Source organism: Pyrus communis, chromosome 9 (genome assembly GCF_041283825.1).
Source record: "Pyrus communis isolate YQ-2024b chromosome 9, ASM4128382v1, whole genome shotgun sequence".
NCBI classification, from domain to species: Eukaryota; Viridiplantae; Streptophyta; class Magnoliopsida; order Rosales; family Rosaceae; genus Pyrus; species Pyrus communis.
In genome coordinates, this window is record NC_142573.1 from 8,039,487 (window position 1) to 8,062,500 (window position 23,014).

Below are 23,014 nucleotides of genomic sequence, written 5' to 3' on the forward strand. Positions count from 1 at the left end.
ATGATTTAAGATAAAATTGAATTTTTACAAAGATGATCTATTTAATCGAGATTTATAAGATAAACTATTCAAATCGTTGAAGTTCGATATGAAATGAGTCTCTTAACTAATTTCTTTTAAATAAAAATAAAAATCTCTTCTATTAAAAGACATGTTTCTTTGTATATGTGTTATTAGTCTTTGTGACTTTGTCCAAATAAACGGTCACAAGTGTCCAAGTGAAATCTTCCTCGTGATTTTCCAGGAATTATAATACATCATGAGATGCCATGTCTTTTATTTTTTAAGTGGTTTTTCAGTAGACGAGCATGTGTGATCGCATTGATATATTTTTTGTCTTTGTCAAATGGCCGGGTGCTCTACTAAACTAATTAATTAACTATATCCTAAAAATAATGTAAGCATGCTCATGTGCCATGCATTGTTATATACACAAAATTGTATTGACAGAGTAAGTTTTGCATGTGATGTATTAGATCCAGGGTTTAATTAAATTCTGTAATCGCTGTGCAGATATACATGATTCTGTTGTTAATTTTAGATTAATTGTTAGTCTTTTAAATGACGAAGTTATAAAATCTTAAATTATGGGATTTGTAGTTCGAAAGTTTGTCGGTAGATCCCTTCAACGAATATCATTCATTCCTGGAATCCAATCTATTACCTTGTCCAAGAAGCCATTTGTCAAACAGCTCTCATCTACATATATAATTAACACTCAATTAAGAGTAATTAAATGAAATGAAACATCATACGTTTATAAACAAGAGATTTATTAATAGGACGAGTGATGGGCATGGGCTCTCCCAGAGTGTGTAGGACCGTACGTTTTTCGTTCTACACCTAATCCGACGAGCTAATATGGTGCTATACACTATTTTAATATTTTGTTAAAAAAAGGTTTAATCAGTTAAATTGTGCAATTAACTTATTCAGATTATTTTTTTCACGACCTTTGAGTGGTGCAATACTCTTTTCCACCAAAGTAGGGTTTTGTTTATAGCCCATGAAACTGCTTGCAGAATGGTAACGAAGAGTACCAAAGGGAGTCCAAATTCTTCAGCAGCTGTGATTGTAAATGGCATGAAACCATCTGAGAAAATGCAAGTCACTGGAGGACTAACATTATTGATCGAAATCACCGCGTCATTGAGTTTTATGAGGAGGTCTCAAAACGGAGGCAAAAGGTTTTTGCTGATGGCGTCCGATGCTAAAGAGACGTCTTGGGTGGCATCTTGGTTGGAGTCTGGTGGAAGGCCGTCTGGAATGGTTTCGAATCGAAAATCAGGCAAGCCATCGAGGGAGTTGGGTCCGAGGCATTTTAGAAAGCGGGTGTGGTTGAACTCTGTGTTGACAAAGGTTATATGAAAACCTCTATGGTGGAGTAGCTTTGAAAATTTAAGCATTGCCTTTATATGGCTTTGAGCTGGTGCTGGAATACAAACAGCATGCCTTGGAATCCATCATAGATTGTGCTTATGCGTTTGTGCTTGCACTAAGCACAAATATATATAATATATGTATATATGTGCAGATTAGTACTGTTCCGAAAAGTAGACACAACTAAAGTCAAATTGAATACGTGCTCCTTTAAGACTTGCAGATTACGCAAAAATTAATCTTGGGCGACAAGATAATTGACTAATTGTCTTTTGTTTCATAACGAAGGCATTCAGTGCAATCAAATTAGGAACGGGTGTGTTTGTTTCATTTTTAAGAAATTTCAATGTTATACCTCATCTATGATTTTTTACATTTTTATACCTTCCGTCAGTTTTCTATCAATTCTTCCATTAAATAATGACATGACTTAAGATGGGACCTATTCTCTATTAAAAATTAATAAATTAATTAAATATTAAAAAACTAAAAAAAATCATTTTTAATATTTTTTTTTGCATGACGGACCCACCCCTCACCCTTTCTTCCCCTTCTCGTCTTCACCAAACCCTAAATCAACCAGATACCATCCCAAACCCATATCCCACTCCCTGCTATCATTCTCCGCCACATCCCTCAATGCCCACTCCTCCCTCACCTCCCTCAACGCACCCACTCCTCCCTCACATCCCTTAGCGCACCCACTCCTCCCTCTACGCCCTCTCTCCGCTGCCACTTTCCGCCATATCCAACAAATCCGCCAAAATCCTTACCCCGGAAACCCTCTGAAACGCTTCCTCGCTCTCCTTGTACCCGACCACCTGCACAATCATCGTCGTGGTGTCTTTCGTGTTGTACTGAAGCAGAGAGATTTGAGGGTTTTGAGGGGCAGAGGAAGAGGGCAGAAGTGGTAGTGGAGCAGAAAGAGGGCTGATTGACCCGATTTGGTGAAGGCAGAGTCGAAATCAGATAGGAAGTCGGTTGATGGCGGTGTGGAGGGAGGGAGGGAGTCGAGCGATGGCGTGGCATGGGTAAGGTGGGTGAGTGACAGCTGAAGTTGGTCAACAAAGTCGGAGAAGGGCGGGGGAGGACGAAGAGAGTGGCGGTAGTGATCGGCACAGAGGGTACGGGATGGGTGGGATCTGGGTTTGGGGAAGATGAGATGGGTGGGTTTTGGGTTTTGGAGAAGACGGGATGGGTGGGATTTGGGTTTGGGTGGGATAAGGGTGGGTCCTCCATGGAAAAAAATATTAAAAATGATTTTTTTTTTTTTAGTTTTTAAATATTTAATTAATTTCAAGCCACGTCATTATTTAACAGAAAACTAACGGAATGTATAAAATTGTAAAAAAATTGTAGATAAGGTATGACATTGAAATTTTTTTAAAGATGAGGTATGAAATTGTGACTGATCTAATAGTTAAGGTAGTTTTATATAATTTACTCTAAACAAAATTAGACATAGTAGCCAGTAGAAAGTTGTTACTTTTAATTTGAATTGAGAAATGTCAAAGACTACAAGACAAGGTTTTGAAGATCCACATTTAACGAGAAATTTTTTAGTGTAATCGGTACATAGGATACTATATTACATATTACTATATAAATGATGAGATATGTATGTTAAAAAATTAATAATTTAAAAAATAATTTTTTTTATCACTTATATAAAAACAGGTAAAGTACCATTTATATTCTGATGACAGTGAAAATTCTCTCCACATTCCACATCATTACGGGGTAAAATTTATATTTATCTAATAGATATGACAACCAATGGATTTCAAAGTTTACTTTTATTAAAAACAGAGAGAGAAAGCAAGGAGAGAAATAATTGAGGCTTATTCTGTCATTTTGTGGAGATATTTTTCAGTTTCAGTACAACTTTCAATGGATAATATGTGCGTGCGTTACACCGTAGTGCATATATGCCTAACAATGCGCATATTATTTGATGACCATATGAGAGTCGAGTAGAAGCGTGGGTGTAAGTGAAACCTTAACAAATGTTATAAATAACTTATTGTATGGTATTGAAACACAGTTATATATTTTGACAATTTTTAAAAATTATTTCATGTCGCATTCATATAATAAATAGCTTTATATCACAATCTTCTAAAATATTACGATCCCATCTATCAGACCTCGTTTATTATATTGCATTTTATTTCGAAGCTGTATAATTAATAAATAGCCCTTATAATACATTTTGCGGCCTTGTCTATAATTTTTTTTCTTTTTGTTGTTTTTTTTCCTCTTCTGTATTGCTAAAATATTTTTTTAGCATCTGAGTTTTCTCTGCAAATGATTGTAATTAAGCATTCAATTCTAATTTTAATTTTATTATTTGAGATAATGGTCCTTTATTTTGCACTTCATCATTCTAGTTCTGAAGGCCAACAACAACAAAACAATAACAAAAAAAAAAAAAAAAACCAATTATTAACAATAAATTTTGTACGGATGCGTGGCATCTAACTTTATCTTAGTAACACTTGATTCACTAAATTGTCTAAGTTTTTTGATGAAGATCCATGTGGACTGGTAGCTTCTTCTGCATGTTCTTTCCACTCCACCACTCTATTTTTCATCTTCTTACCCTTCTCCCCATCCATTAATTCTCTAACAAGCTTCTCTACTTCATCCCTCTTCACATCATTACTAATTTCCATGCCAATGCCCCATTCGTTGCAACTATAGCGGCAGTCCATCTGCTGGTCGAAGAAGAATGGCCAACAGAGCATAGGCACTCCTGCGGTCAGGCTCTCAATAGTTGAATTCCAACCACTGTGTGTCAAAAAACCTCCCACTGATGGATGGTTGAGGACTTGCTCCTGTGGGCACCAACTTGCTATTAGACTTCTTTCCTTTGTTTCAGCCACAAACTCAGGTGGCAAAATATCGGATTCACCATTAACAAGATCAGGCCTAATTACCCAGAAGAAGGGCAACTTGCTGTTTGCAAGTCCCCAACAAAACTCCACAAGTTGTTCAGACGTCGTGACTATTACGCTGCCGAAATTCACATACACAACTGAATTTGGCTCCCTAGTGTTTAGCCATTGGAGGCACTCAGTTTCTTCTTTCCATAGACTGTATCCAATATTCAAGGGGTGTTCTGGTATCTGATCAAGATGTAATTGAAGAGGGCCAATGGGATACACAAGTGGAAGCATAGATGAGAGAGCATCCAAAACATCTCGCTCCAAGGCGTCAAAAGTATGAAGAACAACTGCTGAAGCTTCACGGACTCTATCGGTTGATTCCATCATGAAGTTAAACATTATGTCATCGGGATTTGTTGTTCGAATGAAGGTTGGGAGATCCTTTAAACGAATATCCTTCATTCCTGGAATCCAATCTATGACCTTGTCCAAATAGCCATTTGTCAAATAGCTCTCCTCTACAAAAAAAAAGAAAAAAAAAAGAGAATTTTCATTTACATGTTTAGAAACAAGGAATTAAGAGCGAACCATAAATTCAATAAAGCTTCAGTAGTTCTGTATATAATATATTTCACCTTTGAGTGGTGCCAGGCCATTTTCGATCAAAGCACGAAATTGTATAAGTCCCATGAAGCTGCTGGCAGCAATAGTGTAGAACAGTACTATAGGGACTCCAATTTCTTCAGCAGCTGTGATCGTGGATGTGGACATGAAACCATCCGAAACTATGCAAGTCACTGGAGGATTGTTGGATGTTGTTATGGCATCGTTGTTGAGCGCATTGAGGAGGTCATGAAACGGAGCCAAGAAATTTTGTTTTCTTATGGTATCAACAAGCAAAGTGAGATCTTGGGTGGTATCTCCATCTGAATCTGAGAGGCCATCTGGGATGGCTGCAAACCGAAAATCAGGTAAGCCATCAAGGGAATGGGAGCCTAAAGATTTTAGAAAGCGCCTGTGGTTGTACTTGGAGTTGACGAAGGTAATATGAAAACCTCTATGGTGGAGGAGCTTTGCAAATTTAAGCATTGCCTTGATATGGCTTTGAGTCGGAATTGGAATGCAAACAGCATGAGGCTTAGTACCTACTGCTGTGGAATCCATTTTAGGTTTTGCGTTTGCATTGCAGCGGTTGCAGTAATGCAGACTATTTATAGTGCTACTTTTCGACATCTACTGTTTTGTTTTCTTTGCAGACAGGTAAATTTAAATAGATATGAAAGAAAATAGGCAAGGCCGGTTTTGAAAAAATCTTTTTGCGGATTCACTTAATAGTAGTTTTGGCCCCCAACAAATATCCGTGCAATGAAAAAATTCAATTGAGAAAGACACAACGGCAACTATTTGATAGCAACTTCACGGGCCCCTTATTTGACAGAGAAAGAGAAATGTTTTACAATAGTGTAAGGATTAAGAAATCTACAGGGAAGATGATTTACAATAATTAGTGGAATCGGACTTCGTGGCTTCTTCTATTCTTCTGTCATTTTGTTTTACATTGCTGAAATAATACTTTACCATGTCAATTTTCTTTGGTTATATCCTATATTCACAATGCATTGATCCTTCTATTCTTGTTGATAGTGCTGGAGTTGTTATTCTAAATTTCTATAAAAATTGGATGCTGTATTGTATCTTTGAGTAATTTATTGTAGATCCTAAAACCATGGCAGGAGAAAATCATGTGTGCCACCCGTCAGTATACCCGTGTGTCTGCATCTGTTGTCATGTGACACCGGTGACAGGGGAGAATCTCTCAGCACACATAGCAAATAATGTAACATCAAGTTCAACCTGAAACTAATATCTAGACAAATTTGAAGATGGTGGCTGGCTAAACATGTTGCTAATTCATTAAACCAACAACTTCTATGAAGGCAGTGCATGTTTCTTGGTTGGTCTTAAGCAGAACATCTGGATTCTTCTTTAATTTGAATTTGATTCCCTAATTTTTCTAAGTTTGCAGATGAAGAACCATGTGGCATCCGATTGAGAAGCAACTGGAGAGGGCCAATGGCGTAAACAGGTGGAGACATACTTGAGAGGGCATCCAAAACATCTTGCTCCAATGCATCAAAGGTGTGTATAATAATTGCTGAAGCTTCATGAACTCTATTCATTACTTCAAAGATGGTAAAATTTTATCATTGGGATTTGTTTTTACAAAGTCGTTGGGGAGATCCCTCAAACGGATATTTTTCATTCTTGGAATCCAATCTATAACCTTGTCCAAATAGCCATTTGTCAAACAACTCTCATCCACAACACGAAATTTTTTATACACATGTTATAAATAAGCAATTCAAAGAGTTAACCATAAAAATCAGTGTGTTCAATAGTTGTATATATTTAGTGTTGAGTGGTGCAAGTCCTTTTTCGTAAAAGCACGAAGTTGAATAAGCTCATGAAGCTGCATGCAGCAATAGTGTAGAACAGTACAATAGGGACTCCAATTTCTTCAGCAGCAGTGATTGTGAATGTGGACAATGAAACCATCTTAAATTATGCGCATCGCTGGAGGATTGTTGGATGTTGATGTGGCATCATTGTTGAGTTCATTGAGGAGGGCACGAAAGGGAGCCAACAAGTTCTGTTTTCTGACATAGTCGGCAAGCAAAGTGAGATCTTGGGTGGTATCTTCATCTTATCTGGAAGGCCGTCTAGGATGGCTTCGCACGAAAATCAGGCAAGCCATCAAGGGAGTTGGGGCCGAGAGATTTAAGAAAGCGCTTGTGGTTGAACTCCGTGTTGACAAAGGTGATATGAAAACCTCTGTGGAGGAGGAGGCCTTGATATGGCTTTGAGCTGCAACTGGAATACAAACATCATGAGGCTTGCAGTGGTTGCATAATGCAGAACATTTATAGTCCTCGTGAGAACTTTTCAATATGTTGTGTGGCGGTAGTTGAGATTTCGCAATAAAATCAATTGGCAAATTAGGGAGTAATTCAACTCTTTTTGCGTACATGCAAAGTGTATGACATTTTCGTTTTCTCACACGTTTTCTCATGTGTGGCAAATTTTCAAGAAAGACATGTGGATTACCAAACTTAGTGGTGTGGAATACATGTGGACGTTTGGCTTCACATGTGAGCCAATCTATTCTGATTCCATGAATCACATACAAGATTTCTTAAAATTCATGTTGAGACATTTCTTCACATCCTTACATTCCTATTCTTATCTTCACGCCAGTTCAGGCAATGAAATATATAATCTTGTTTGAGGAATCTTAAATGAGTGATTCAAGTTGAATAACAAGTCAATTGTATCGTAATAACAAAATAATCAGAAAGTCCTTTGGGTGTGATCATATGCTTGATGTGAAAGACACATAAACTATGTAATATAAGGAATGCTAGAGAAAACCGTTTTGAAGAAAGTCCTTTGGGGCCTTTGATTGCCCAAGGTGGGATTGTATTTGGCTATTTAACACCAATTCCAACTTGAACTAAACATGAGGTTAATTAACGACGGAATTAATTCGAATTACAACTTTTTTTGAGAAATTTGGAAAAATAATCAGAATTTGGACCTCGTATAAAATTATAGTAATGATTTTAATTTTATGTAAGTATAACTCAAAGTTATTATGGAAGTACTAATATACCCTTAAAAGTACTATTACACAAAGTTGTGGCTTGCAATTATTAGCTATGATCGCAATGAGGAAGAATTATGAGTTCAAAGTGGATAGACCGAATAAGGATCGTTTGGAAGTTAGATATATAGATGATAATGGCAAGTGATGACTTCGTGCTATATATAAAAGTTTTATTTACATCTTCACTTTCGTAAAAAGCATAAAATAATTTTCACTTAGTATTACGGTCTAATAGTATTCATTTTCATTTGTAAATGAAAGATTTTAGATTCGATTATAGCCGTCAAAGGCGAGTTTGAATCGTATTATTGTTAGCCCATTGCGAGGCTAAACCCACCCCTTTTCCCTAGCATAGATAATACCATTTGTTCAAAAAAAAAAAAAAAGCATAAAATAACTTCAATTATTAGACCCTGGTATATAAAAGGATCATTTCTTTGGAATTCTAGGAATCTCGTGATCGGGATCGTTCATCGTACATCGTACGGTCAAAAATTATTTTAAAATTTAAAATTTAAAATTAAATATAAATGATACCTAAAGAAAACTAACTGTCCAATATACGATGAACGATCTCGATCACGAGATCCTTAAGATCCACAAGAAAAAGTATATGGCGAGGATCCTTTTCCTATAAAAGGTTATTCAATCATGTAGCTACAATGAATATATGGGGTCGCTGGATCCTTTTCATGTATAAGGTTCTTCAATCATGCAGCTACAACGAATATGGGTCGCCGGATCCTTTTCCTATATAAGGTTCTTCAATCATGCAGCTACAATGAATATATGGGGTAACATATTAATGTTATGTGTCGGGTGTCCCATATATTGGTCATGATGCACAACCACGCTACCAAACAAGCAGACAAACATTTGACGTTGGCGGGCCTATCATTTATTAGAGGGTATCTTAACGAAACATTTTTGATATTGTTCACTTTTAACGAAAATGATATTTTTACCTTGAAAAGTTACTCTTGGTACTATTCACTTACACTTTATTTTGTCATTTTCATTAAAGCTAAAGTTTTTGAGGACTTTTTATTAGTTTCCTTTTTATTTTTTTATATGATGCTGAGAATACTGTATACTCATATAGTTTCAAAACTTAGAGTTAATTTGGGATTGTGGTACTTTAAAATAATAATAATAATAATAATAAATCTGTTTATTAAAAAGTTGGAACATCAAATATGTTTGGTAAAATAAAAAAAGAATTGTTTTGAAAAAAAACCTATTGTCGATGACAGTAAAAAGGACATAGAAAAACAAAAGCATGGTCAACCATGCTTCTAAAAAAGTTTTGTTTTTTTTTTTTTTTTTTTTTTTTTCTCAAAGCATAGCCAACAATGCCTATTTAATGAAATTTGCAAATAACAGGTATACTTCCGCATATTTTACAAAATCACAATAATTGTTCCTTCTTTATTTTATTTGGCAATTATTATATCATATTTAGTAGCATATTTTTTAAGCCATTCATATTCAAAGCAAATTTATATAAAATTTTATCAAAACACTATTGACATTGTTTTTTTTTTTTTTTGGTTAAAAGCATTTTTACAAAAAAAAAGGTTTACCAAATACTCAACAATTTTGTTTTACAGTTGCTTATTTACACCACACATAGAAACATTTTTTTTTTTTAATTATAACAATACCAAACTAGTCCTTAGAACAATAATAATATGGGTAATTTTGAGATAGTACTAAACCACATACCGACATTTATTTATTTTTAATTACGAACAATATTCAACACTAATGGAAGAAAGAGTTCTAAATTACATAGTCTAGCATCTAGGTTTTTCTTAGTAGAACTTGATTCACCAAATTGTCTAAATTTTTGTATGAAGAACCATTTGGCCCGGTAGCTTCTTTTGCAAGTTTCTTCCACTCGATGACCTTATTTTTCAACTTCTTACCCTTCTCTCCCTCCATTAACTCCTTGACAAGCTTCTCTACTTCATCCCTCTTCACATCATTACTAATCTCCATCCCAATGCCCCATTCATTGCAAGTATAGTGGCAGTTCATTTGCTGGTCGCAAAAGTATGGCCAACAGAACATAGGCACTCCTGCAGTCAGGCTCTCAAATTAGGGAGTAATTCAACTCTTTTTGCGTATATGCAAAGTGCATGACATTTTTATTTTCTCACACGTTTTCTCATGTGCGGCAAATTTTCAAAGACATGTGGATTACCAAACTTAGTGGTGTGGAATACATGTGGATGTTTGGCTTCACATGTGAGCCAATCTATTCTGATTCCATGAATCACATACAAGATTTCTTAAAATTCATGTTGAGACATTTCTTCACATCCTTACATTCCTATTCTTATCTTCACGCCAGTTCAGGCAGTGAAATATATAATCTTGTTTGAGGAATCTTAAATGAGTGATTCAAGTTGAATAACAAGTCAATTGTATCGTAATAACAAAATAATCAGAAAGTCCTTTGGGTGTGATCATATGCTTGATGTGAAAGACACACAAACTATGTAATATAAGGAATGCTAGAGAAAACTGTTTTGAAGAAAGTCCTTTGGGGCCTTTGATTGCCCAAGGTAGGATTGTATTATGCTGTTTAACACCAATTCCAACTTGAACTAAACATGAGGTTAATTAACGACGGAATTAATTCGAATTACAACTATTTTTGAGAAATTTGAAAATATAATAAGAATTTGGACCTCGTATAAAATTATAGTAATGATTTTAATTTTATGTAAGTATAACTCAAAGTTATTATGGAAGTACTAATATACCCTTAAAAGTACTATTACACGAGGTTGTCACTTGCAATTATTAGCTATGATCGCAATGAGGAAGAATTATGAGTTCAAAGTGGATAGACCGAATAAGGATCGTTTGGAAGTTAGATATATAGATGATAATGGCAAGTGATGACTTCGTGCTATATATAAAAGTTTTGTTTACATCTTCACTTTCGTAAAAAGCATAAAATAATTTTCACTTAGTATTACGGTAATAATATTCATTTTCACTTGTAAGTGAAAGATTTTAGTTTCAATTATAGCTGCCAAAGGTGAGTTTGAATCGTATTATTGCTAGCCTTTGCGAGGCTAAGCCCACCCCTTTTCCTTAGTATAGATAATACCATTTGTTCAAAAAAAAAAAAAAAAGCATAAAATAACTTCAATTATTAGACCTGGTATATAAAAGGATCATTTTCCTTGGAAATCTAGGGATCTTGTGATCGGGATTGTTCATCGTATATCGTGCACAACTACGCTACCAAACAAGCAGACAAATGTTTTACGTTGGGGGGCCTATCATTTATTATAGGGTATATTAATGAAACACTTCTGGTGTTTACTTTTAACGAAAATGATATTTTTACTTTGAAAAGTTACTTTTGGTGTGACATCCCACATCGCCCAGGGGAGTAATCTTTAAATGTATATTCTCATCCCTACCTAGCACGAGGCCTTTTGGGAGCTCACTGGCTTCGGGTTCCGTAGGAACTCCGAAGTTAAGCGAGAAGGGGGCTAGAGCAATCCCATGATAAGTGACCCACTGGGAATTTGCTCGTGAGTTCCCAAAAACAAAATCGTGAGGAAATGGTAAGCCCAAAGCGGACAATATCATGCTACGGTGGTGGAGCGGGCCCGGGAAGTGATTCGCCCCGGGCCGGGATGTGACAATTTGTGACAGCCCGTTCCGGAATTTTCAAACCGTAAGTATGAAATGACGATTTTGCCCCTAGTGTGAATTTTTGTTGTGTGGTTGTTTTTGAGTTGGTTTGGCAGGTTGTGGACCACACACACACTCTCCCACATTTCACTCACCTTTTCCCTGCCCTGCATCCTGTCCCGAGCCATTTCCCCTCTCCCATTTCCTATCCCATTGTACGGACACACCCCAAAACTCCCCAAATCTTCACAGATCGAAGAAACAAAGTATATATTCTTGCTCGTGAGGTCCGTAGAAGTTTAACCATACCCATTTCAGGTAAGGATACCTTTGTTTTCACGTCGAACTCGGGATACCGAATTTTTGTCACTGTTCATGCACACGTTAATTCTTGTGTTTTTGGGAATTTCAAGCTTGTAGGAAGCTTGGTGAGGTCCTTAGGAGGCTCGGGGTGGTTCGTTTGAAGGTTTTGGACGTCGGGATCGTGAGTTACAAGGTTGGCCGGAGTTGGTGGTGTTTTTCCGGTGAGATTCTGTGGGTTTTAGCACTTGAAAGTGATATGGATTTGTTCCTCTCGTTGTAAGCTTCATTTTGGTACTAATTTTGTGAAATTTGGTTGAAAAACAAAGAAGATATGAAGGTTTGAAGTTTTTACGATTTTTCGGCGTTGGAGCCTCGTTGGAGAAGACGACGGAATATTCCATCAGTTTGGACAGAATATTCCTAACGGCGTTAATGAAATCCGTTAAAGTTAACGGAATATTCCTGATGGCGTTAACTGACGCCGTCAGCGTGCCAGGCACGTGCATGCGCGTGGCCGGCACGTGCGATGGTGAAAAATTTTTCTAAAAATATGGGGATGTTCCTGAGGTTGAATAGATCTCATTGGTGTATTCATACACCCCATTTGAGCATTGTATGAGAAGTTATTTCCTAAGGTTGGTTATGTGTTTTAAAATTAACGTTTTTATAGTTGTTTCGCATATAGGTGAGATATATCCCGAGGACGAGCGTGGTCACTCGAGGCAAGGGGGTTACAACCCTTCCACATACCAGTGAGTGGGCTTTTGGTTTTCCGTATATACCTATATACTTATGTTTTTCCCAGAAATTTATTTGAAACGTTTATTCGTTTATATGTCATGCATTATATTGCCGTTTGTTTATGCATTGTTAGTTGCATATATATATATATATATATATATATATATATATTGGTGTTGTGGACGCACATGTAAGTGTCAGGTGAGTTATGATTTATGTTTACATTCAGTAGTGATTTGAGATGCTTAGAGAGCTCATAACCTGCACCCCCGGTGTTAGTGCTCCCGTCCAGAGTTGGGCATAGTCCTTCACGTGATGTTCACCTCCCGCACCACACGCTCATCTTGGATCCAAGTTAGGTGCACAGTCCTGTCGTACAGACCACTTTAGGTGGTTCCGACTCGTAGGTGACCCGCTATTATTCGCTCAGCCTTCACGTGATCGTAGCACTTGAGCGTACTTATATTACACCCAGACTTGTCGCACAGATCACTTTAGGTGGTTCCGACTCGTGTGCAAGTATAGTTAGTGAGATGGAGATTTGAGCTCTAGATTCAGCCGTACAGGTCACGTTAGGTGACTCCGACTGACAGATTATATGGCATTGATGTGATATTACCTGGGCACTTGCATTCTACTTCGAGGTTTTGACATAGCATATTTCGGAGCATGATCTATATATATGTATATTATATTTTCTGGGAAGTATACAGGTTTTACGGCGAGGGGTTAGAACTTGTTTATGAAATGGTTTTTGAAAAGGTTTTTGAAAAGCTTTGTTTTTGCCCACTCACACTTTTTGTTTTGCGCCCCTCTAAGTTCTAGTTGGCTAGCACGTTTGGTGGCTTCCCTGAGGATTTCCCCGGCATATCTGACAAACTATTCCCGGTGTATGACTACCTTCGGGTGTGCTTTTGTAGTGTCATTTTCTCCCGGACTGCATTAGGTCTTTGTGCTCTGAACTTTATTTTCACACCTCGCTTGCACATGTTTGTTGTTACTTTGTGTAAAACTGGTTTTTATTTATTCGTACTACTTTTATTATTATTTTATTAGCTTCCGCACTGTGCACATGGTTACGTCACTTCCACATGACGGCCAGCATGCCCTGGTCTTGTCCGGGGTGTGTCATTTGATACTATTCACTTACACTTTATTTTGTCATTTTCATTAAAACTAAAGTTTTTGAGGACTTTTCATTAGTTTTCCTTTTATTCTTTTATATGATGCTGAGAATACTGTATACTCATATAGTTTCAAAACTTAGAGTTGGTTTAGGATTGTGGTACTTTAAAATAATTGTCACATCCCGGCCCGGGACGAATTACTTCCCGGGCCCGCTCCACCACCTTAGCACGATATTGTCCGCTTTGGGCTTACCATTCCCTTACGGTTTTGTTTTTAGGAACTCACGAGCAACTTCCCAGTGGGTCACCCATCATGGGATTGCTCTAGCCTCCTTCTCGCTTAACTTCGGAGTTCCTACGGAACCCGAAGCCAGTGAGCTCCCAAAATGCCTCGTGCTAGGTAGAGATGTGAATATACATTTAAGGATCACTTCCATGAGCGATGTGGGATGTTACAATAATAATAATAATAATAATAATAATAATAATAAATCTATTTATTAAAAATTTTGAACATTAAATATGTTTGATAAAATAAAAAAAGAATTGTTTTGAAAAAAACTATTGTCGATGACAGTAAAAAAGACATAGAAAAACAAAAGCATGGTCAACCATGCTTCTAAAAAAGTTTTTTTTTTTTTTTTTTTTTTTTTCAAAGCATAGTGAACAATGCCTATTTAATGAAATTTGCAAACAACAAGTATACTCCTGCATATTTTACAAAATCACAATAATTGTTCCTTTGTTATTTTATTTGGCAATTATTATATCATATTTAGTAGCATATTTTTTAAGTCATTCATATTCAGAGCAAATTTATATAAAATTTTATCAAAACACTATTGACATTGGTTTTTTTTTTTTTTGGTTAAAATCTTTTTTTTTTTTTTTTTTTTAAAGTTTACCAAATACTCAACAATTTTGTTTTACAGTTGCTTATTTACACAGCACACAGAAACACTTTTTTTTTTTTTTTTTTTTAATTACAGCAATACCAAATTAGTCCTTAGAACAACAATAATATGGATAATTTTGAGATAGTACTAAACCACATACCGACATTTATTTATTTTTAATTAGGAACGATATTCAACACTAATGGAAGAAAAAGTTCTAAATTACATAGCCTAGCATCTAGGTTTTTCTTAGTAGAACTTGATTCACTAAATTGTCTAAATTTTTGTATGAAGAACCATTTGGCCCGGTAGCTTCTTTTGCAAGTTTCTTCCACTCCATGACCTTATTTTTCAACTTCTTACCCTTCTCTCCCTCCATTAACTCCTTGACAAGCTTCTCTACTTCATCCCTCTTCACATCATTACTAATCTCCATCCCAATGCCCCATTCATTGCAAGTATAGTGGCAGTTCATTTGCTGGTCGGAAAAGTATGGCCAACAGAGCATAGGCACTCCTGCAGTCAGGCTCTCAATTGTTGAATTCCAACCGCTGTGAGTTAAAAATCCTCCTACTGATGGGTGGTTCAGGACTTGCTCTTGTGGGCACCAACTTGCTATTAGACTTCTTTCTTTTGTTTGGGCAACAAACTCGGGCTGCAAAGTGGCGGATTCACCAACTACAAGATCAGGCCTAATTACCCAAAAAAAGGGCAATTTACTATTTGCAAGTCCCCAACCAAACTCGACAAGATCTTCAGGCTTCATGACTGCTACACTGCCAAAATTTACATACATGACAGAATCTGGCGCCTTAGCATTTAGCCACTCAAGGCATTCAGTTTCTTCTTTCCACAGACTGTATCCAATATTCAATGGGTGTTCTGGTATCTGGTTGAGATGCAATTGAAGAGGGCCAATGGGATAAACAAGTGGAAGCATAGATGAGAGCGCATCCAACACATCTGTCTCCAAGGCATCAAAAGTATGAATAACAATTGCTGAAGCTTCATGAGCTCGATCCGTTCCTTCCATCTTGAAGTTAAATGCGATGTCATCGGGATTTGTGGTTCGAAACAAGGTCGGGAGATCCTTTAGACGGATATCTTTCATTCCTGGAATCCAGTCTATAACTGTTTCCAGATATCCATTTGTCAAACAGCTCTCATCTACAACAAGAAAATTTCATTTGCATGTTTAGAAAATAAGCAAGAGTTAACCACAAATTAAGCAATTGCTTCAACATTTATATATATTTCACCTTTGAGTGGTGCAAGTCCTTTTTGAACCAAAGTGCGAAATTGCATAAAGCCCATGAAAGCGCACGCTGCAAAAGTGTAGAGCAGCACTGAAGGGACTCCAACCTCTTGTGCAGCTGTGATTGTGAATGGGGACAAGAAACCATCTGAAACTATGCAAGTCACTGGTGGATTGTTGGATGTTGATATGGCATCATTGTTGAGTTTATTGAGGAGGCCACGAAAGGGGGCCAAGAAATACTGCTTTCTAATAGAGTCAGCAAGCAAAATGAGATCTTGGGTGGCGTCTTCATCTGAATCTGGAAGGCCATCTGGGACGGCTTCGAACCGGAAATCAGGCAAGCCATCTAGGGAGTCAGGTCCTAGAGATTTAAGAAACCGCTTGTGATTGAACTCCGTGTTGACAAAGGTAATATGAAAACCTCTACTGTGCAGGAGTTTTGCGAATTTAAGCATTGCCTTGATATGGCTTTGAACCGGAATTGGAACGCAGACAGCGTGAGGCTTAGTAACTACTGCTGTGGCATCCATTTTAGATAATGTGTCTGCATTGCAGTGCAGTGCAGATTATTTATAGTACTGCTGTGCTAGTAGTGAGCTACTTTTCAACATATATGTGGTTCAAGTTGAATGGAAGATTTTCAACGTATATGTGGTTCAAGTTGAATGATAAACACACTCTTTTTCTCCTTCTGCACATCTTGTTAAATCAATTCTGTTGTTTTGTTTGATTTATTCAACATGATGACAAAAAATAAAGAGGAGTATGTGAGAGACTAAAAATGGTGTGTGAAAATCAACTCTCTTTGCTAAAACTTTTTGTAATCATCTTAATTTTCATTGGTTATATGTGAATTAGTTCTTCAAGTACTTAGAGAGCGGTTGTTGCTATGTAGAGAGCCAGCTAACATTGTATTCCATTGCCAGCAGTAAACCTATTTCTTCTTAACCCTTCTCTAAGCACTGGTGACTAGGCCCGTTCGGTCAATTTCCGCAAGTATTTGGCCTGTTTTCATGGTTTTTGGGCTTTTATTATTTTTCATTCTTCTAAATTTTATTGTTTTTAGTTTCTCCTACTACTGGTTTGCTTATATACTTTCTCTAAGCTTCAAAACCACGAAGTGGCATAATATTGTTGCTTCTTTATTTTCGTATTCAAGAACTTCATTCAAGGTCTTTTGCTAGAAGTTGTGTTAGTTATATCGAACTATTTGAAATGTTTTTATAGATTATATACATATATATATATATATATATATATATATTATATATACTAAAACTCAATTTCAGTTACTGTTCATTAACAGTAAAGTGTCGAAATTGCCCTTAAAATTTTTCATCTGTTCATTATCTTTCCTGCTTTCCACAGTTAAATGACGGTTGTGCCCTTCACTTCCATGCGTCTCTCATCGTCGCTTTCTGCTTTCTCTTCGTTTTTCAATTCCTTTTGACTGCTTTCAATCGATTTTTTTCCCATTACGTTTGGTTCTCTTCTTTTCCACCCGTCTACTCTCTCTTCCTCTCTTTTCTAGATTTAGCTATTTTCCCTCATTGTCTGCTCTCTCTTCCTCTTTCTTCCGGATTTAGCTGTTCTCCCCTATTTTGTATCTTTTGGCTGATTTTGTGAGTTATTTGGTTTTCTTGCCACATGGGATTTCAATATATTTTTTTTTTGTGGTTTATGTGTGGTTTTCTGATGTGTTTTGATTTTTTATTTCAGAAAAAGTTAAGGATACGATCAAACGTTTACTGGTGAGTTTTCTATTTTTCTGATTGTGTGTGATTTAATTTTTTTCAAGCACTGGGTGTACTTTTCTGATGTGCTTTCATTTTTAGTTACAACAAAAGTTGTTGCTCGAATTTCCAGTTTTTCTCTAAGGCTTTGCAAGCTCTTTATCATCAAGGTATATAAAATTTTTTCTTTTTCCTGAATATTTTGTTGCTGTTTTTTTTTTTTTTTTTTTTTTGGCGGAGGGACAATGTTTTGTTTGCATATGAGTTTTTTGTGGTTTTTGTTTGGTTATTTCAGTTTTGACCATTTGCATATAGTTTTTCTCAATAAATGATAAAAGAAAGAGACTATCATGACTAGCTTGCATTGGTAAGGCAAAAAATCTAAAAAAATCTAAAAAATATTAAAAAATATGAGTTAAACCCCGGGCACGACCGGGCACGACAAGTCTTTCGTAAGGCAAAAAAAATATTAAAAAATATGAGTTAAACCCCGGGCACGGCAAGTCTTTCTTTTAGTCAGAAAAAGATAAAATAATAAATAAAAAAATTGGTGGCAGGACCACAAAAAATATTTAAAAATGTTCAACAATGGAAGGCTATTTTCGTGCTTCGTGGTGCCAATGAAGCGGCACACAGGTTGGCTCGCCGCGGCCTTAGTCTATCACAACGGGTTTTGTAATTCGAAGAATTGTCTGATGTAATTTCTGATCTTATTTTGAAAGATATTTTTAATGCTTAATTTTGTTTGGTGCGAGATTTTTTCTCTCTTCATTCAGGTTTTTTCGGAAATTTTTTTATGAAGGCCCATTGTTATTGTTAGCATCTTTTCCATTCGTTGTACGTGAATATCGTACTTGTTTTTAAAAAAAAAAAAAAAAAAAAAAAAACAATGTGATAAAGCAACGTATGTTTGTAAGCTCTTCTCTTTTCTTTCCTGCACGTTTACTGTCTTATTTCCCTTTCTTTCTGCTTCTGCTTTTTCTCCTATTTTTCTTTCATTTTTAGCTTCCTTTTTTTTTTTTTTCTGTTGATCAATGTTGTTTTTTCTACAGCTTCAACCAAAAAACTTTTACTCGTGTTAAGGGATGTTGGCATGTGTTATCCAAAACAAATAAGTATTGATTCACATTTTTTTGTGTGTAAATTGTTGATCCTAACATGAATTCCCCATTTTTTTTGTGTATATAAACAATGGACTCTTTAGGATCACTGTCAAGAAGGAATACTAGGTTAACCATTTTTATATACTGATGATAAGGCATTTTATAATGTCTATTCTGTAAATTATATTAACTTCGACAGCTTTGTAAAAATATTTGTTTCATTTTCTGTTTAGTATTTATAACACTCTTTGCATATTTATGTGTTAAAAACATAATCTATAGTCATATTTTCTCTCTCGCAACGATGTGCTGGTAAAATTTACTAGTGAGTATATATATATGAGCAACAATGCGCTAGTTCTTCTATTCGTGTTGATATTTTTGGACTTTTAATCAAAATTTTCTATGACAAATAAGATCAATTTAATTAAAAACAGTAACTAAATAAAACTGAAGATGTAGTAGCAGGCCAAACATGTTGCTAGTTCTTTTGAACCGATAACTGTGAGGCATGCAATACATGTCTCTCATTAGTTCCAATGCACAGCATCTATATCTTTTTAAACTGAATTTGATTCACTAATTTTTCGAAGTTTGCAGATGAAGAACCCTGTGGACCAGTGGCTTCCTCTGCCAATTTTTTCCACTCCATGGCCTTATTCTTCATTCGCGTACCCTTCTCTCCCTCCATTAACTCTCTAACAAGCTTCTCAACATCATCTCTCTTGACAACATTATTGATCTCCATACCAATGCCCCATCTTTTGCAAGTACAGTGACAGTTCGTCGGCTGATCAGCAAAGAACGGCCAACACAGCATAGGCACTCCTGCAGACACACTTTCCAGCGTAGAATTCCAACCAGTGTGTGTCAAAAATCCTCCAACTGATGGATGGTTAAGGACTAGCTCTTGAGGGCACCAACTCGCTATTAGACTTCTCCCCTTAGTTTCATCCACAAACTCGGGTGGCAAAATTGCTGATTTACCAACTACCAAGTCAGGCCTAATTACCCAGAAGAAAGAAACCTTGCTATTTGCAAGTCCACAACCAAATTCCACAAGTTGTTCCGGGGTCATGACCGTTATGCTGCCGAAATTCACATAAACAACTGAGTTTGGTGCCTTATCGTTCAGCCATTCAAGGCACTCGGTTTCTTCTCTCCATAGGCTATATCCCAGGGACTTCAAAGGGTGTTGTGGTATCTGATTGAGAAGTAATTGGAAAGGGCCAACGGCGTAAACAGGTGGAGACATAGATGAGAGAGCATCCAAAACATCTAGTTCCAATGCATCAAAGGTATGTATAACAATTGCTGAAGCTTCATGTAGTCTGCCCATTCCCTCAAGTATGATATTCCAGATTGCATCATTGGGATTTTGTTGTTACAAAGTTGTTAGGAAGATCCCTTAAACGAATACCTTCCATTCCTGGTATCCAATCTACCTCTTGGTCTAAAAAGCCATTCGTGAAGCACCTCTCATCTACAAACAGCTAAGTAATGCTTTATTAATAAAAACTATCTTCATTTGCTTGATTAACAAATACAAACTCTCTCATGGCCAATGCAACAATTGTCGTTCATGAACTTTGAAATTAGGACGTCTCCAACAAATTCGAAATAGGGTGCTACTAGATTAATTGGCCATTAGCAACACCACTGTTGATTAATAAAAAATATAGAACTAATAACCAAATTGTAAAACTATTATTAGCACTTCAAAAAGTAACCGTGCTTTTTTCCCTCTCTTTATTTTTTGGGTAATTACTTATGCTAATTACCGCTTTAAGTGCTTTTATAACCTAAAAACATTTTCTCTAAAAGCGCTTTTAGTTATTTTAAAAACACATCTAAACGAGCCCTAAAAAGGCTGCCCTCGTGATGCTGCAGGGGCTTAAAAATTGTATAAACCATGTTGATAGTTTTAGATATATATTTACTTACATGTAAAAATATATTTACAACCTAAGTCTTCAATTTCTTTGTCACGGTGAAGTCCCCAGCGCCTTCAAAACCCTGATACAAAGGCACTAGTATACTGCTTAGAGAGAACTTAGGAATATGAGGAAATTTGCAAATTTAGCTAAACAATGCTATTATTTATCCAATCAAATCTAGATTGGAATGGTGCAGAACTAACACTACAAAATTCGTTAAACTAAACAATGGGTAGAATGTTTCTAAGATTTATATTTTATACACATAAGTCATTTAATTGAGATTATTGACCAAATTTTGTTAAGCAATCGCATGGATTATATATGCCAAATATTAGATGATGGTAGGCGTCAGATGATATACTAACTGAGATCTTGAACTTCATGTGAATCAACTATATACAAAATACCTCAACAAATATTATATATATTTAGCAAACACGGATACAAAAGGGCAAGTAAAAGAGTCTAAATTTTGATATAGCTTACCAAGTTAGTAAAAATATAATCCGACATGGCCAGCTCATGTCCAGCTCAAAAGAAAGAGATTCCTCGACTCTTAATGTGTTATAGTGAAACAATACAATTTCCTGCATATTTCAATATATCCCTACATATTTCAATCTATTCCTTTGTCAATATATCCATTATATCCATGAACTACACTAATTGATCATCATTGTAAAGGACCAGTGAATATTTGTTCCATGAAGCCCCTCTTGAGAATCCACTGGTTTTCCTGAAAAAACAGCATTATGTTAGTAATTGATTAGCGTTTAAACGCATTTGTATATATAACTCTACGGAATGCATGATTAATAGCATGAACTAAGCAAAGATCTACCTTAGTAAATGAGCAACATATTTTTGTCTGGTCACATTCTTCATGTCCTCTAGTTCTTTTTTTATAATTTTCCAACTGATAAATTAATCATCCCCAAAGTTGCATTTTTAATAACCAATATATATGTGGATTGAAACAAAAAAGTGCAATGCAAAAACAGAATGACTACTGGATGGTTCCAATAACTGTGAGGATGTAGTAGCTAGCAGGCTAAACATGTTGCTAGTTCTTTTGAACCGATAACTGTGAGGCATGCAATACATGTCTCTCATTAGTTCCAATGCACAGCATCTAGATCTTTTTAAACTGAATTTGATTCACTAATTTTTCGAAGTTCGCAGATGAAGAACCCTGTGGACCAGTGGCTTCCTCTGCCAATTTTTTCCACTCCATGGCCTTATTCTTCATTCGCGTACCCTTCTCTCCCTCCATTAACTCTCTAACAAGCTTCTCAACATCATCTCTCTTGACAACATTATTGATCTCCATACCAATGCCCCATCTTTTGCAAGTAGAGTGACAGTTCGCCGGCTGATCAGCAAAGAACGGCTAACACAGAATAGGCACTCCTGCAGACACACTTTCCAGCGTAGAATTCCAACCAGTGTGTGTCAAAAATCCTCCAACTGATGGATGGTTAAGGACTAGCTCTTGAGGGCACCAACTCGCTATTAGACTTCTCCCCTTAGTTTCATCCACAAACTCGGGTGGCAAAATTGCTGATTGACCAACTACCAAGTCAGGCCTAATTACCCAGAAGAAAGAAACCTTGCTATTTGCAAGTCTACAACCAAATTCCACAAGTTGTTCCGGGGTCATGACCGTTATGCTGCCGAAATTCACATAAACAACTGAGTTTGGTGCCTTATCGTTCAGCCATTCAAGGCACTCAGTTTCTTCTCTCCATAGGCTATATCCCAGGGACTTCAAAGGGTGTTGTGGTATCTGATTGAGAAGTAACTGGAAAGGGCCAACGGCGTAAACAGGTGGAGACATAGATGAGAGAGCATCCAAAACATCTAGCTCCAATGCATCAAAGGTATGTATAACAATGTTGAATAAGAAGAGTATCCAAGATAACTCTAATGATCTCAAGTAGAAGAAAAATAGAGCACACTCTTAAAGAAAGCTCACAAAACAAACTAATTAGCAAAGTTTTTCTTATTTAGCTCTAGGCTTTGTTTTTCCTTGGATGATTACAATGCTTGGGGACTTGGGTATTTATAGCAAACCAAATGAAAGCTACACCACACACTTAATTAAACTAAGATTATTTGCTAACACACAAAACCCATTAATTGCACCTAATTTTTTTCCACTCAACCATACCTAACATTGATTCTCAACACTCCCCCTCAATGTTAGCTCTCATTTTTTGCACTGTGCTGAGCAGACAGCGAAAATTTTCGAGCTTGCCTGTACTTAAACTTTTTGTGAACAAGTCCGCAACTTGATCATTCGTCTTGACCTGTCTCATCTC

The 23,014-nt window shown here is 36.4% G+C and overlaps 2 protein-coding genes and 3 pseudogenes across 3 annotated transcripts in view; all 5 read right to left on the reverse strand.

The window, feature by feature from the left end:
* Positions 1 to 786: 786 nt before the first annotated feature.
* Positions 787 to 2,409, reverse strand: LOC148694166 (7-deoxyloganetin glucosyltransferase-like; annotated as a pseudogene).
* Positions 2,410 to 3,721: 1,312 nt separating this feature from the next.
* On the reverse strand, positions 3,722 to 5,559 carry LOC137740400 (7-deoxyloganetin glucosyltransferase-like). The gene is made up of 2 exons (XM_068480278.2): positions 4,904 to 5,559; positions 3,722 to 4,786 (listed from the first exon to the last, which is right to left on the reverse strand). The coding sequence occupies exons 1-2, from the start codon at positions 5,499 to 5,501 to the stop codon at positions 3,864 to 3,866; spliced, it is 1,521 nt and encodes a 506-aa protein (XP_068336379.2). The 5' UTR covers positions 5,502 to 5,559; the 3' UTR covers positions 3,722 to 3,863.
* A 9,242-nt stretch (positions 5,560 to 14,801) lies between these two features.
* On the reverse strand, positions 14,802 to 16,534 carry LOC148694167 (7-deoxyloganetin glucosyltransferase-like). Its single transcript, XM_088700624.1, has 2 exons — positions 15,919 to 16,534; positions 14,802 to 15,826 (listed from the first exon to the last, which is right to left on the reverse strand). Exons 1-2 carry the CDS (start codon positions 16,445 to 16,447, stop codon positions 14,898 to 14,900), a joined length of 1,458 nt encoding a protein of 485 aa, XP_088556750.1. The 5' UTR covers positions 16,448 to 16,534; the 3' UTR covers positions 14,802 to 14,897.
* Positions 16,535 to 19,152: 2,618 nt separating this feature from the next.
* Positions 19,153 to 20,218, reverse strand: LOC148694168 (7-deoxyloganetin glucosyltransferase pseudogene; annotated as a pseudogene).
* Positions 20,219 to 21,716: 1,498 nt separating this feature from the next.
* LOC137740022 (7-deoxyloganetin glucosyltransferase-like) overlaps positions 21,717 to 23,014 on the reverse strand; it is a 7,273-nt pseudogene continuing 5,975 nt past the window's right edge. The window contains exon 3 of the transcript XR_015966902.1: positions 21,717 to 22,587. The product of XR_015966902.1 is annotated as a 7-deoxyloganetin glucosyltransferase-like (transcript). The remainder of the gene's footprint in view (positions 22,588 to 23,014) is intronic.